Genomic DNA, 15,539 nt, shown 5'->3' on the forward strand with positions numbered 1-15,539 from the left:
AGTGAGGTCCAGCACTGACAGGTGATGAGGCCTGGCCTGGCTCACAGCCGGTGTTCCAGTTCATCTCAGAGGTGTTAGATGAGGTTGAGTCAAATTTGTTCCATGCCAAGCTTTCAAAAAATTCCCCGCTTGTGCAAGTAGCAACAGGAAAGGGACGTTCAGAACAGCATCTAAAATATTTTGGGAAGTGTGAGGCTTTTCTTTGTTCCTGTGTGTTAAATGAGACAATTGATTTGTTATGCAAGTCAGGATGTTCTTAGTGTAGCATAAATATTGAGGGTGGCTTTCTCTGACACAAAAAAGGGGATGACAGTCTTTTGCAAATTTCTGTTTGTGCATGTTTTTGCTTTTCTTCAAAACAAAAGATTGGGCTTGGTTTTGGTGCTATAGGTTTGGGATTGTCACTGATTAGGATTAAACCATTGCAGTAAATTTTGTTCAGATAAGTTCTGAACCTTGGAGTAGAGCCACGGTAATACTTTAGTTTTAAAGTCTGTAACCTTTTGAAAGGTCTACCTCTAGGTTCACACTACAACTTTGACTTTTCTGGACCTCCTAAAATGAAGAGTTTCAGAAACACTGTTTACTCTGTTCACTCCGTTCTAGTTTGTAAAAGTCTGGAAACTGAGACCTGCGAAGCTCACACATATTTTGTGATTTCATTCTTCTTGTGTGTCTCTAGTGATGGATCATGCTCCTTGTACCAGTATATTTCTTTGCAGTCTATGGTTTTCACCCCCATGATCACCTTGCACTCAAGCTAGTTTCTGCCACACTTCTATCTTATTGTAAATCCAAGCAAAGACACTTTCACGCTTACTGTTTGCCATTGCAAACAACCAACCTTCTGGTTGCTAGTTATACCCCCCACACATGACCAGTGATATCTGGTGTTTACAGCCCTGGTGGTTTAAAGCTTACCTGAAATAGACAGGACATGTGTTCAGGGTAGCCTTAGTCTGTCTAGCTGTTTTCAGTCTTCCAGGCAACTAATTATGCAAGTAATTAGTAGATTAATTGCTTTTAGAAAAATGTTTAACAAAATGAGGGAAAAACAGAAAAAAATGTCCTGCAGTCGAAACCCCAAAGAATTTAGTTTACAATTATATACTTTTTAAAAAACAAAACAGAATATTTTCACATATCTGAGGAGCCAGACCAAGCTTGTAGTATTTCTGCTGATGAATGAGTATGAAACAGCTGTTTATCATCATAGAAGACAAACTTTTTATAACAAAGGTCAGACCAAAGCCCTGTCCATATACTTCTGGCAATACTCTGTGACTGTCAGGGCTTTTCTTCCTCTACCCATGTTTAGATATCCATCCCAGGGGCTTTCACGGGTTATTTTTTTCTCTCCTTGTTAAAAATCTTGCTGCTTCCTGTACCCTCACCCTTCTCTTCCTAATCACTTGTGTCTCCTTGGGATTGCGACAGAATCTCGGGATGCCTCTCACTCATACACACACACACACACACACACACACACTTACTTTACCCAGCGGCACAGCCCATAATGAACTCGCTGCTGTGCAGTTGTGGATGAAATAAGAACCCTGATGTGCTCATCAGAGGCTGTTTCAGGGCTGCGGAAGACTTCTCTGCATCTCCATTCATGCTTCCTCCCTCTTTGCTCTGCTGTCACTGGCTTACATACATGTGTCAGTATAAAACACACACACACACACACACACACACACACACACACACACACACACACACACACACACTTTTTTTTACTTCTGTCTCTTCCAATCACACCACATATATCCCTCTTCTTTCTCCTTGTCTCATCTCTGCTGCCATGTCTATTGCCTGTGCCTTGAATGTTTTCATCACCTTCTTTTGTTTCTTTCTGTCCTCCCCCCTCATTGCTCTGTTCTGTGAGACATTATCAGAGACGACAGTCTTGGTGTTTTCTGCCCCGTTGCATCTACTTTTGCAGTAACAGCTCTGCCCATCACTCTATACAGTTTAACTTTAATAGTTTGTCAAGTAGAGAGCTGCATTAAAGGCACTGGAGAAGAAAATAAAATCAGATGGTTTTTTATGGGGTCGCCTGTGGCTCAGGAAATAAGCTGGGTCATTTACTAATCTCCGGCTCCTTCGCTCTGCGTATCTAAGGATCCTTGGGTAACATACCTAAACCCAGGTTGCCCCTGGTGCATCTGTCAACCTTATGCTTTTTATAGCAAGAAGGTCCTGGGTTTGAACCCACTGGCCTGCTAGGGCAGTTCTGTGTGGAGCTTGCATGTTCTCCCAGTGCCTGCATATGTTCTCTCTGGTGCGTGTTAGGTTAACTTGTGAATGTGAGCTTGAATGGCCGTTGCTATGTTGGCCCTGGAATGATGATGATCAAGCAACAATCAAAATGTGGCCTTCAAGTTAAGAAAACTTTGACCTTATTTATTATTAACCCTGGCGTACATAATGTTGCATTGATATCCACTCTGTTGATGGTGTGGGGTTTTTTTTTAACCTCCTAAGACCCGAACTCTTCCACGGCATGCATTTTTAATTTCTCTTTGATATTTGGGCTGATTGGGGCCTGATGAATGTAAAAAGAAAGAATTACCAGATTTTTTTTACCCTATTTTTGTCTTTAAGAAAAATAAGAGCCACATATGAGGATATTCGTTTAAAATTTTGATAGAACAGTAGCAGTATAATGTCCTCGTAAGTGGATATCAGGCCCTTGTAGAGCAAAATTGAGTATTTTGGTCTAAATAACCCAAAATGTGATGTCCACATCTGTGGACGCCAGGTCCTAGGAGGTTAATAGAGCTGTGAGGGGACTTAAATGTAAATCTGACCCATGTCTGCTTATTTTGGAGTTGAACACTTGTGATTTGAATTGGAAAGCTTAGGTAACGGGCTGTACAGTACTAACAAGCAGCACTGACGTAACACTACTTTATATTTTTAGATAAATGGTGAATGTCTCTTTCTTTGCCTTAAGGCTCTATGCTTTTAATACATTGTTCTGAGGAACACTTTACCGTGTCATTGCTCACTCGCTGCTCTCTCTTCTCGTCTGTCTCTGCAGCTCTCACCAACTGACAAGAGTTTGGAGTTTGACAGAGACTTTCGCATCAGGCACTATGCAGGAGATGTGGTGTAAGTATCTAAGACTTTTATTTATTCAGGAAAAGCTTTTACTGATGATTCATCCTCTTTTCCTCAGCTTTACATATTCATGCCTCAGAGCTGGCGACTCAAACCACAGCCTTGCACTCTGGCCCACTTCAGGAGCAGATGGAGGTTTTGTTTCTTAAAAGAATCTGAATAGTTTTCAGGGCAATAAATCACACTTTGCAACTGAATTTTAACCAAATCGTTGTTTCATAACCCATGTTCTTTTTTTCTTTTCAACAGTTAGCTTCCTATAGGGATGTCTCTCCAGTTAACTTAATGTTAAAAACACATTTACATTGCTTTCACTTACTATTTTCCAGATATAATAGTGATGCTTTAAAAAATGTAAAATTCTCTCTAAACCAGGCCCCGAATCTTTTTATCTAGTCCACCTCAACATTTACACCATCTGCTACTGATGTCAAAGAATTGGCTCTCAGTGCCCAAATACCCCGTTTGACTGATTCATACTGAAAGCGTCAAAGACATCCTTTGAAAAGAAGATTAATCTTAATCAAAGTGATCAATTTATAGTTTTATCCACATGGAATTGGATTGGAAAGGCAGTGATGTGCCAAGTCATTGGTGAAAACTGTCATTATAGTCAATCACTCTGCCCATTCCAGTTGTGTAAGAAGACTGGTGGACAGATTCAAACATTTAAATGACATCCTAATTACATGATGTCTCACAAAAAAAAAAAAATACAGCACCATTTCCCAGTCCCAAATCCCAGAGTACTTACTTGGATGCCATTCAAAAGAATAAACCACACAGGCTAAGCTTCCCAAAAAGTGCTCTCAGGGAAGCATGTTGAGCCCATTTGTGAAGGCTAAGTGTCTGCCACCCAGGGGGATGACTGAGGCAGAGGAGCAGGTTCGACAGGCGGCCTTGATTGGTCCCTGATCGTCTTACACCAGGCAGGAGGCAGAGTAATATTTATAGCAGCTGCATCAGTAACAGCATGCATTTATTTAAAATTATTTATTATTGTTTATTAGACTCATGTCACAGTGCAGCTCTGTGGTTGAGCAAAATTAAGTAAAAAAATTTTAAACTGTTTGTTAGATTCAGGAAACGGTCACAGTTTTTATGCAGTTATGGCTAAGGATGTGTTCTTTAATGCAGTCACATAACGCCCTCCCTGAAGCAAGTGGTAGTAGTAATCTTTGTCTTTTCAGAAGTTCCATTTGTGCCTTTTTATGTGAGATAAATACAACCAAAGAAGACCCTACAGACATTAAGAATAAAAATAATATTTCGAAAAACCAAGGCGTAACTATGTACACATACGTGATATCACCTGATTTGTTTGACAGAGTGATACAAGGTATAAAAGATCTCTGAGCATGAGAAATTGTGGTACCCTGAACCTTTGCCCGTTCCCACCAGTTAAGACTATGCCAAACTGCATTGTTGCTGACGTGCAATTTTATTGAATTTGCTCTTATTAACTACAGACAGTAAAAATTCCAGGCAATAAAGCAAAACAGAAGGCGAGTACATTCCACATGTGCATAGAAGAAAAGAGCCAGTGTGTATCTATCAAAGACATGTCTTTGATAGATGACATGCATTTATCGTTGGCTCTCTTCCACAGCGTGTCTTTGTCCTGTCTTCCTCCCCTCACCACCAACCAGTCACCGCTCTTGGCTCCCCCTCCCTGAGCCTGATATTGCCGGATGTTTCTTTCTCTTAAAAGGGAGTTTTTCCTTCCCACTGTTGCCAAGAGCTGGCTCAGTCGTCTGATTGTTGGAGTTTTCTATTACTACCTTAGAATATAACGTGCCTTGTGGCAAATGTTGTTGGGATTTGGTGCTATATAAATAGAAGTTGAATCAAACTGTTGCAGCTTTCACATGAGATACAATTGCTGTAATCCTTTCTTGTAAATGGCGCTTATGCTTGAATCCTATGACAGATTTTCCTTGATCGCTGTCTCTAAATATTTGTATTCATTTACAACCTCAGTGCTGTCACCACTAACAGCTACCTGTTGGTGTGTCTTCCCACAAGCTTTTAAAATGATTATAAAAAAGGTTAATTTATTTTCTTGTTGATTAACTAAAAAAAGTGGATCTGAATATTAGCCTCACAGTTTTCACATGAAAATTATTATAATTTGAAAAACAACAATAAAATTTAACCGACCACTTTAAAACACTGGACAGAGATTACTGGGATAACTGGATTAGGTAAAGTGTCCCAGCTGCTGTCAGTGTGCTGATCCTACAGTGTCCGTTATTATTGACGATTAGTGTATAAAAGCCCACCTGCTCACTCTTCTCAGATTAACACCCCACTACAGTCCTGCTGTGGTGAAAAGAACAAGCTTACCTTCCACTTGTGCTTCAGGGTGTGCTCCCACTTGCCCTCACCTGATGCTGAAGTTGAAATTCACATGACATTCACTCCCTGCACCTGATGTTAAAGCTGCTCTTCCACACCTTAGACTGCAGCTGGAGGCCACATTGTGGTCTCCCTGTTTAACTGATGCTGTCTAAATCAGACATTCACAGATCCATCCATCCATCCATCCATTCATCCACCCATCCTTATCTGGGTTGGCTCATGGGGGTAACGGTCCAGGCACATAAGCCCCTCCCTCTTCTAAGCCACCTCTTCCAGCTTATCCAGGAGGACCCTGAGGTGTTCTCAAACCAGTGTCTCCATCATTTCATGGGTTACCCTAGGTCTTACCCAGAACCCTTCGTCCAGAAAGCAACCAAGAAGCATCATAGTCAGAAACCTAAACCACACCACCTGGATCCTGTCAATGTGGTGGAATATCAGTAATATCAGTTCTCAGAGCTCATGGCCATAGGTAGAAGTGTACAATGACGGGTAAATCGACAGCTTTGCTTTCGCAGTCAGCTCTCTCTTCAGCACAACAGAGGACTACAGTGTCCACATCACTGCTGATGCCATACAATCAGTCTGTCAGTCTTCTCAAGATCAAGGTCAAAGTCAAATTTATTTATATAGCAAAGTTCAAGACAGACGATGCTGCACAAAGTGCTTAACAATATAAAAATGCCATTAAAAAGAAACAATGTAAAACAATAGTAACAGTATAAAACAATGATAGGACAATAAAAGAATTAAAACAGTAACTAAGACTATTAAATAAGACCAAAATGTTTGGGTCATAGTGTGTTAAAAATGTGTCTTTAGTAGTGATTTAAATTGATCAAGTGTTTGTTCAGATCTAATATTTAGGGGAAGACTCTTCCAAAGTCTGGGACCGCCACAGAGAAGGCTCTATTGCCACGAGATTTGAGATAAGTCCGTGGGATGGATAGCATTAATTTTGAGCTAGACCTCATGGTTTTTCCTGGAGCATAAACAGAAAGGAGCTCAGACAGGTAAGAAGCGGCTCAGGCGTTGGATCCTGTAGGAGAGAGGAAGCCAGTGTAGAGAAGCTAAAACTGGGGTTATATGCTCTCTCCATTTGGTACCAGTTAGCAGGCAAGCAGCTGCATTTTGGACCATCTGAAGACGATGAATGGAGGCCTGGTCGAGACCAAAATACTGCTACTCTCTACCTCGACCCGGCTGTAGTGTTTTACCAAATGTGTTGATGCCACTCAGTTGCACTGACTGGAATTTGCTGTATTAACTGAAGCAAAAGTCTGTGAAATCTGTGTGTGGAAGATCTGCAAGGATTTAAAAATGCAGAAATAAAAATTCACCTATGCATTTGTGGCTTGTTTTTGTTGTTGGCAATGTGAGCGGCACCTGCGTTGTGAGTCCTGGTGGATATGTTTTACAGCCTCTTTGGAGAAGAGCAGTGTGCATAAAATGTGTAGACTGTGTCCACACATGCATTTACCTCTGTCTGTATTTCTACAGGTACTCAGTGGTGGGTTTTATTGATAAGAACAAAGACACTCTGTTCCAGGATTTCAAGAGACTGCTGTACAACAGGTAACACAACACACAGTAATACACACTGCTTCAATTTTCAATAACCTCCACACACACTCTTCAAAGTGTCTCTTTCACTTTCTAGCACGCTGATTACATGACAGCTCTCTGAAAAGAAGGACTAGTACAATGAATCCTCTCCCAGCTTGCTCTCATCCTCCTCTTCTTCACCAGTCCTCTTCAGCTTTTTTTGTGCTGAATATAAATGTGATCAACTAATTTCTTACCTGTCTAATGTATGTTCATGGCATTCTTAACACAAATCAGAATCATGACATTTTTGAAAGCAGATCAGTTAATTTTGGCTGGAAGAGTATGTGCTATGCTAAGTGTTGTAGCCATATGGAGCTGTTATCCCTATGAGAATGCCCCCAATATGCATCCAGGCTGGGGTCAAGCATTGCTGGAGGCATTATAATTTCATGCTGTCCGTCTGTACTTCACTTGAATGGGATATTTCCTAAACAGAAACAGCAGCTCTTGGATTCAAGGGTGAATTGATTGGATTTAAGTAATCAGAGGTTAAGGTCATCCAGAAGGCTGAACACAAAAAGATGTTTTTAGCCATGACCCAAGAATTCAGATGCTAATTATGACAAAAATTCACACAAATTAGAGAAGATGATGATGCGATGTCCCCTTTCCCCCCCAGAAGGTCAACATTTTACTTCACTGTGACAATAGATGGTTGTGTCCTATTACGACAACTCAGGGACAACTCAGTCTTCTATAATTGTATTATATCAGTCTTAACAGATATGGATATAAATTTGAACAATCTAGTTTTATTTATCATGCATATGGACAGGGATGCACAAGCATCCAGTGATGCAGTGTGCAGTCTTGACCATAATAGGTCTCATTAAATGTCATGTTTGGATTTGATTAGAAAATCTTGTTGAAATGTTACACATATGTCACATTTAACATGGACGAATATTAAATTCTGCTGCTTCTCTTTTTGCTCAGTAGTCTTGTAAATGTTGATCTTTTCTCTTTACTTTTTCTCTGTCCAGTTCCAACCCAGTACTTAAGGCCATGTGGCCTGAGGGCAAACTGAGGATCACAGAGGTCACCAAGCGACCGCTGACTGCTGCAACACTCTTCAAAAATTCAATGATCTCATTGGTGGAGAACCTCGCCTCCAAGGTGAACCTTTCATAAGTGCTGCATCAGATAATATTCATATTGAGCCAGTGGATTATAACCCTATACGTGTTCCTAAGAAGGAATTAAAGTGAAGAGAAAGATTCTGACTACAAATCCTGTTAAATGACACGACCTCTGTACACTTGCTGATATGCAATACTGCAAGTTTTATTTTTTAAACTGTTCAACCTTACTTTACATATTACTCTCAAGTACATGAAGTAAATGACCAGACTTAAAGAAAATGTTCATGTTTAGGGGCAAATAAAGATTGTATTAAAGGAATCATCTTCATCAGAGATGCTAAATATTAATAAAAACTACTTGCCCAAACTACTTCCTGTTATCTTCCTGATGATTTGGAAGAAATCATTGCGCAAAACTGTGTTTTGTTTGTCAGTAGTATATCTGAAAGTTATGCAAAAGATGACATAAAAGACAGTCTGAATGTTACGGGCATTCGTTTTATTCCCCACATGCAAATACCTGAAAAATATGAATAATATCTAACAGCATTCATGAGGTGAAGCCTTAATGTGCGAGACCAACTTCCCAGCCCCCCTTTATTTGCTTATCCTGGTGTCCGTGCGAATACACGTCTGTTACAGAAGAGCATATAGTTACTGTATATCACCACTGCAGTTTGAACTACAGTAGAAAACATTGGCTGGTGTGTAAATCCACCTTGTGTTGCTCTGTACAGGAACCCTACTACGTTCGCTGCATCAAGCCCAACGATGTCAAGTCCCCTCTGCTGTTTGAGCATGAGCGCTGCCGTCATCAGGTGGAATACCTCGGGCTGCTGGAGAACGTCAGAGTGCGTCGCGCTGGATTCGCCAACAGACAGACGTACCCTCGCTTCCTACAAAGGTGCGCCAAAACACAGTCTTTCAAAGCACCTCTGCCCTATAATTAAAGATGTTTGAGTGAATTATATATGGATACTTTAAAGGGCTTTACTTTCCACTTAAAAGGCTGAAACCACCTATGTCGATTGATCCTTCATTTATGTTTTTGATTCATCTTTTTGCCTATAAAATGTTAGAAAACAGTAAAAAATGGCACCTATCTATCACACTAGCCCATACAAACTGTGTGGAAAAAAGCAGCAATTTCTTGCATGTGAGAAGTTGAATTTAACAATATTTTGACATTTATGGCTTGTAAAAGTATTAAATACTTTGCATCAGATTTACCTGAATATGAGCTGCAAAATAGTCATTTAAATCTGTGTCACCCACACATATGAATATTCACCCAGAAGTCAAACTCTTAAGATTTAGACTCTTTCGTGAGAGTGTCCTGGGGTATTATCATTGCAGAGTAAACATGATGTTACGTATTTACAGACTCTGTCATTTCCACACCTCCCTTTCATTATTGTCTCTGTAATCAGTCATGCGGTGCATTCTGGTAGAGATGGCAGGCGAGATGCCTGATCTTTAGCTGATGAAAGCTGAGGCCGAGGCTACTTTTAAGACTCCACAGTCTTCTTTAAAGTGACAGTTGTTGGTGTAAAATGAACAGCTGCATGAATTAGGAGCCTATTTCTTTGCCCTAAATGTCCTCATAAACACATTTCTGTGAACCGTTTCTGTAACATACAGAATTTTTTTCACATAGCCAAAATGCTGGGGTCAGTTTGAGCAGACATTCCTACATGCAGATGGTTGACTCTTTGCAATATCGCAGGCGGTTGGAGAGGGAGCGCACCCCTCAATCACCCATCCTGACCATGTCCACGGGACATCAAATATTCAGTGCTGGGAAACACTTAACCTTACCAACACTGCATCCCAGATTGTTTACAACTTGTATGCATAAGAAGGAATCAAAACCATCACAGTATTTCCAAGTGTGTGTCGCACATTTACACAACATCCATAAGAAAACAATCAAATGTGACAAATTTAATACAATATTTCAAAGTAACACACACATGAATATAAATTTTAGGCCTTTGAAGCATGAGTATTGTCCAAGTAGAAGAAAAATAACCTACTTTCAATTACTCAGTTATTCACAAGGGGTCGCCACAGCGGGTAGCTCCGCATATTTATTTTTTTACAAATCTAAAACTGGTTGGATTCCTAATTCTTTTAGTCCCCAAGGGGCTGAGTGTGAATGCAGCAAATCTTGCTTTCTAACAGCAGCACATGTCAACAACGCATTAGAACAACAACAGACCAAATCATTTAATTAAAGATCAAGTGGTCCTGATCTAATTGCACCTTGAAGTTTTTTTTCCTCAGTGAGCAGTAAATTAATTTGGTTCAGTCAATTAAGCAAGACCATTGAGAAAAATGACCACAATTATGAATCATAGTTTGATGTATTTTTCATGCTAGATGAAAGTATGGTAGATTGAAGGTTTGTGGTGCATGATTCATTTTTTAAAAAACATTTTCTTCTCAGATTAGCTTTAAAATGTTTGTGCAATGAGAGACTGAGCTTCCCTCACCTGAAACACTATTATTAAAATGTTATTGAACCCCTGAAGCTGTGCATCGGTCAGGCATCAAGGATATTGCACAAAAAGTCTTGACTGTGGGGTGTAAATATTGTTGTGTAACCTAATCAGCATCCAATCAACTAATCAGCTGCATCTCTAGCAGCTATTCTAAAATAATCCCTTCAGTGTCTTCTTTTTTAAACAGTAATTTAGCGTAATGTTTTGTCCTTTTGATTAAAAGCAATTCTAAAACACGCACATTTGATTATAATTACTGAAGAGGGATGCTGATAGGGCATCTTAATTTGTTGAAGAATTACCCAGTTTTAATGTGGCACAATAACAAACAAACAGCAAGTACTAGTCAGTGACCTGTGTTAAAAACTCATGGTTTATTTATAGGCAAAAGCTTCGACATGTTGCAAACCTGTTTACATTCTAATTAGTTCTAAATTGCTTGCAACTGGAGGTGCAATAACTGGCCTCTGAGGCTTAAATCAATATAGGAATTTAGTCAAGAAATCTAACATATTTGACCAAGTTGAAAATCGTTCATTAAAACACTTTTTTGATCATGAAACATGAAACAAAAGTTATTAGCAGGAAAAAAAACATAATGTTACCATAACTATTATAAATAATAAAAGAATTAATATTGCAAGTTTTAGTTAAAAGATTGAATTTAAAGACTTTAGTGGATTCAAACAGAGCTTTAAGAAACTTATTAGCTACTGCTACATGTAAGGCAGAATAGAAAATCACCTTAGCTGATTCTGACATAGACTTGCTGCTTCCACTAATCATAATCATCCAATAACAGTAAATTAAGGATCCTGCATACCTTTACTTTTTTATCCTTCAAGTATATTTTGTTCTCTGTGGTTATTTTAACATGACACAGACACCTGGGGAGTTTCAGAGGGATACCATTTAGTCTGCAAGGCAGGGGACTTTATTTTTAAATGTAATTGGATTCTCTGTGCATTACCTGTGTCTGACTTCCTGCCTTCTTTGTCACGGTGCTGCAGCGCATTGTTTTGTTGGTGCAGTCCATCGTGATGCCCCCAGTGGGACTTGGGTAACTCACAAGAGCTTGTTTAGTTCTTGTTTGTTCTGTTGACTCTGTGCTGCTGTTAACTATAGGCTGTATACAACAGTATGACGTATGCATGTACTGCAAGTAGTGATGTATAGTGCATTTCTTTCACCTGTTGACCAACACATCTGCTAAATTTGCCTGTTTTATATCTAGAGCTGAAATGTAGCATGTTTTTGACAATAGGCTGCAAAACCAGCTGATTCTGGCTTTTCATGTGTCCTGTTCTTTTAATCTGTTTGTGTTTCAACACAAAAGAGATATCCAGAGACATTACTTGGGGTCTTAGAACTTATCAACATATTAACAATGGGCATATTAACATTTCACTGGATGCTAAATTAATAATAAAAATCTGCAATCAAAGAGATCCATAATCTCGACAGTTTAAAGTCTTGCACGCAGCAGCGTTCATAAGAATGTCCTGCTTTGGCCTCATTACATTTCTGTAATGAGGCCAAAGCAGAACAAAAGCTCAGGGTTAAACTTTAAAGACTATTACAGGACAGATGTGGATTCTTAGAGTCCTCCAATAGCACTCGTCCTCTGACATTTTAAGCTTCACGTTCTTTTTTTTTTTTTATTAAAAATACAAGTCAAATATCACTTATTGGGAACTGATCACTGCTGATAGAAGATATAATAATTGTAAGATTGTTTTGTTCTAATGGAACATAATGCGATCAATCCCATACTTACACAGTGTACAGTATATTAACTAACACTCCAAAATAGTACACATACTTGTGCCTCACCCTTATTCCCCAGCTGTCACATTCACCCACTGCCCTCCTAGAAATCCTGCTGGATTGAGGATTAAATAATGAGACTTTTGCATAACATGCTAACAAGGCATCCAACTCCATTACTCCAGTCCTCCTCGGTGATGGCATTATATCACAGCCTTACCAGTGGATCAGCTGTGAAATGACTCAGATCACACTGTTATTTGCAGCTGTTATGTGGCAAAGTTTTGAAAACTGTTGATTTGATCTGGCAGCAGTGATGGCCTCCTGAACTCCGGCAACCACCCCTAAAGTCTGCAATTAAATAGGAAGTAACAGAAGATGATGATGCGATGTTTGCTTTGAGAGTGTCGATGGAGAAGTATAGAGAAGATTAGAAGGAGTTTAACTGTTTGTTTTTGAACCCAGGACTTGTTATATCTATGTAATCTGATGTTGAAAATATATCCAGAAAATGTTCTCTGAATTTAACTATAGCATTGCTAATATGTTGATTTTTAGCAGGTATAAAGTACCATCTTGATTTGACATATTGGCATCGTAAACAAATGCAATGTACAGCTGGGGCTGATGGGAGATTCATTAGTTGGTGGTGTTTGTTCTAAAAACAAAAACAAGTCCTCAGCAAAGTGAAATATAGATATATATGTATATATAGAATTATCCAGATCCTATTTAATTCCTCCCACAATGATCTAAATTTAAAGTCATAAATCTGCTGACACACAGTGCACATTTCTTCATGCAAACACTTTGTCCTTCCTCCAGATATAAGATGATCTCCGAGTTTACCTGGCCAAACCACGACTTGCCATCAGACAAAGATGCAGTCAAGAGACTCTTGCAGGGCTGTGGGTTCGACCACGACGTGGCCTACGGCAAAACAAAGGTCTTCATCCGCACGCCGCGGACGCTCTTCAGCCTGGAGGAGCAGCGAGCTGAAATGGTTCAGAGAATCGTCCTCTTCCTCCAGAAAGTAAGAGTCTGACTGAATCTCAGTAGATTATGAATCAGATATGTCAGCTTGAAATGTAAATCAGTTGTGTCAGTATTACACTGATATCATGGGAAATTTATTGGTGATTTAGTGCTGCCAAACTAATGAAAAGCCCCCCTGTTGTCACTGATTTTATATTTTACTTCTCTTTTAGTCGTCCTTTTACATCCTCTAAAACTTGTCCTGAATTCATGCAAAAAATATCCTTTTATGGTATTCATTGACAGTAAAAGGGTTCCTAATTGCAAACATCTGTTATTGTAAATACCTCCGATTTCCAGTCATCAACAGCTATTATCTGATTACGGCCCTTGAAACAAGATCATGAGGTTCTTCTTGTTTCCAGACCCAAGTCGTGCTCTCATTGATATTCACCAGCTTTTGTTCTGCATATGAATAACCTGTGAGACTAGAAAAGCTCAGCCTGTACTCCAAGTTATACAAGCGCCGAGGTATTTTTGGACCTGATATAATCTTGTACTATTAGCATTATTCTCTATCTCTTAGGGTGAATATCTTTCTGCCGCTTCTCTTTTTTGTCTGCGTTTTCACCCACGCAACTCTCACACAGTTACCAGATAAGATAAGTAGATCTCTAATTTAGAATTAAAGGTGAGTCTGGGTTTTGGGGCAATAACAGAGATGTTCTTTGTGTTAAATTAAAAGCACCACCATAATGCAGATGTGTCCTCATGTAATTGAGCCATGTCTTTGATGTTTTTGCTTTGCAGGCTTTGAAGTTAATCACACCTGCTTTAACTGTGAGGTCTCTGCAGGTGTCAGTGGACTGTAAATATGAAGTGAATTAGTTGTACCTAGATTGTTCAGCTAGATGTTAAGATTGGCTTGGATTAAGCTTAGACTTTCCTTACATATTGGGAATAATTCAGACTGTACATGAACGATGCAAGTAGCCATATTGAGGGCTCATGGTCAGCGTTTTAGCCATCGCCATCTTGGTTTTTATAAACCAGGCATCAAAGGAGCAGGTAGGCACGCCCCAGAGCATACCCATCTTTATCGTATAGTCAGTTGAGACTATAACCTCATATGGACTCATGTGACTCACTGCTGGTCATGAAAAAGAATGCACATTTATAGCACTGTGCATTGATTTCACTTGACTTTTCAAATGCTAAAAGGTTGTGTTCATTTTTTATACAGTCTGTGGATCAAGCATCTGATACTGGGAGACATAAACACTAGGGGTGCAACGATACACAAAATTCACGGTTCGGTTCGATACTTTGGTGTCACGGTTCGATATTTTTTTCGATACAAAAAAATGTTCATGCTTTTTTAATTTGTCATTTATTAAAATTATAAATATATATTTTAACTCAAAAGTACAGTTTTTAAATTTAATGTTGCTGAAACAACAAAGTAATAAAAAAATTAATCTATCTGTGGGGTGTGTCACACATTTAAACATTTCACAGTCTGACATGTGTGTTAATTGAAATGAAAAGTGAACTGAAATGAAAAAAACTGAACCAATTGTTTATTTATTTAATTTTATTTTCATTTCTTTTCTGTGCTTCCTGTTTTGGCTCGCCTGCAAGCTTTGCCTCCTGGTGCTGTATCAATTAGTTGACTAATATATTGTTGATTAACAGCAATAATTTGCTAACGCCAAGTGCATGTTCCAGCTTCTCAAATGCGACGCCTTTTCTCTAGTTTGTGCAATTACAGTTAAATAACTTCAGATTTTAGATTGTTGATAGGACAAAAGAAACACATGAAATCAGTGTTTATTGCTTTTTCTTCCAGCTATATATGCTGCAAATGATCTGTTATGAATATTGATTGCTGGTGTGTGTTTCTCTGCATTCATGCGTCAGCGGTTTGATGACACCTCCTTCAGGCGAGAATGTCAGTGTCTTGTTGTGATTACGTCGCATTCGCTGACACGTGTCGGCTTAGCGTGCAGAGTACAACTTGTTATTTTTTTCATTTACTTTGATAGATAAAGACATGAGTCTGAGAATGTGGACTATGGCTCTTTCTGCGTATCAAATTGAGGACACGAAATGCAAA

General features: G+C 39.2%; 1 protein-coding gene across 1 annotated transcript in view; it reads left to right on the plus strand.

Annotated features, from left to right (window-relative positions):
- myo1d (myosin 1D) overlaps positions 1-15,539 on the plus strand; it is a 122,588-nt gene that overhangs the window by 45,167 nt on the left and 61,882 nt on the right. Inside the window, exons 12-16 of the mRNA XM_084937172.1 lie at positions 3,047-3,117; positions 6,988-7,062; positions 8,079-8,211; positions 8,915-9,081; positions 13,274-13,481. Coding sequence (XP_084793298.1) covers positions 3,047-3,117; positions 6,988-7,062; positions 8,079-8,211; positions 8,915-9,081; positions 13,274-13,481 — 654 coding nt within the window. The remainder of the gene's footprint in view (positions 1-3,046; positions 3,118-6,987; positions 7,063-8,078; positions 8,212-8,914; positions 9,082-13,273; positions 13,482-15,539) is intronic.

The sequence above is a fragment of the Perissodus microlepis genome, chromosome 8 (genome assembly GCF_051167445.1).
Source record: "Perissodus microlepis isolate ML-2025 ecotype Zambia chromosome 8, ASM5116744v1, whole genome shotgun sequence".
In the NCBI taxonomy this organism is placed as follows: domain Eukaryota; kingdom Metazoa; phylum Chordata; class Actinopteri; order Cichliformes; family Cichlidae; genus Perissodus; species Perissodus microlepis.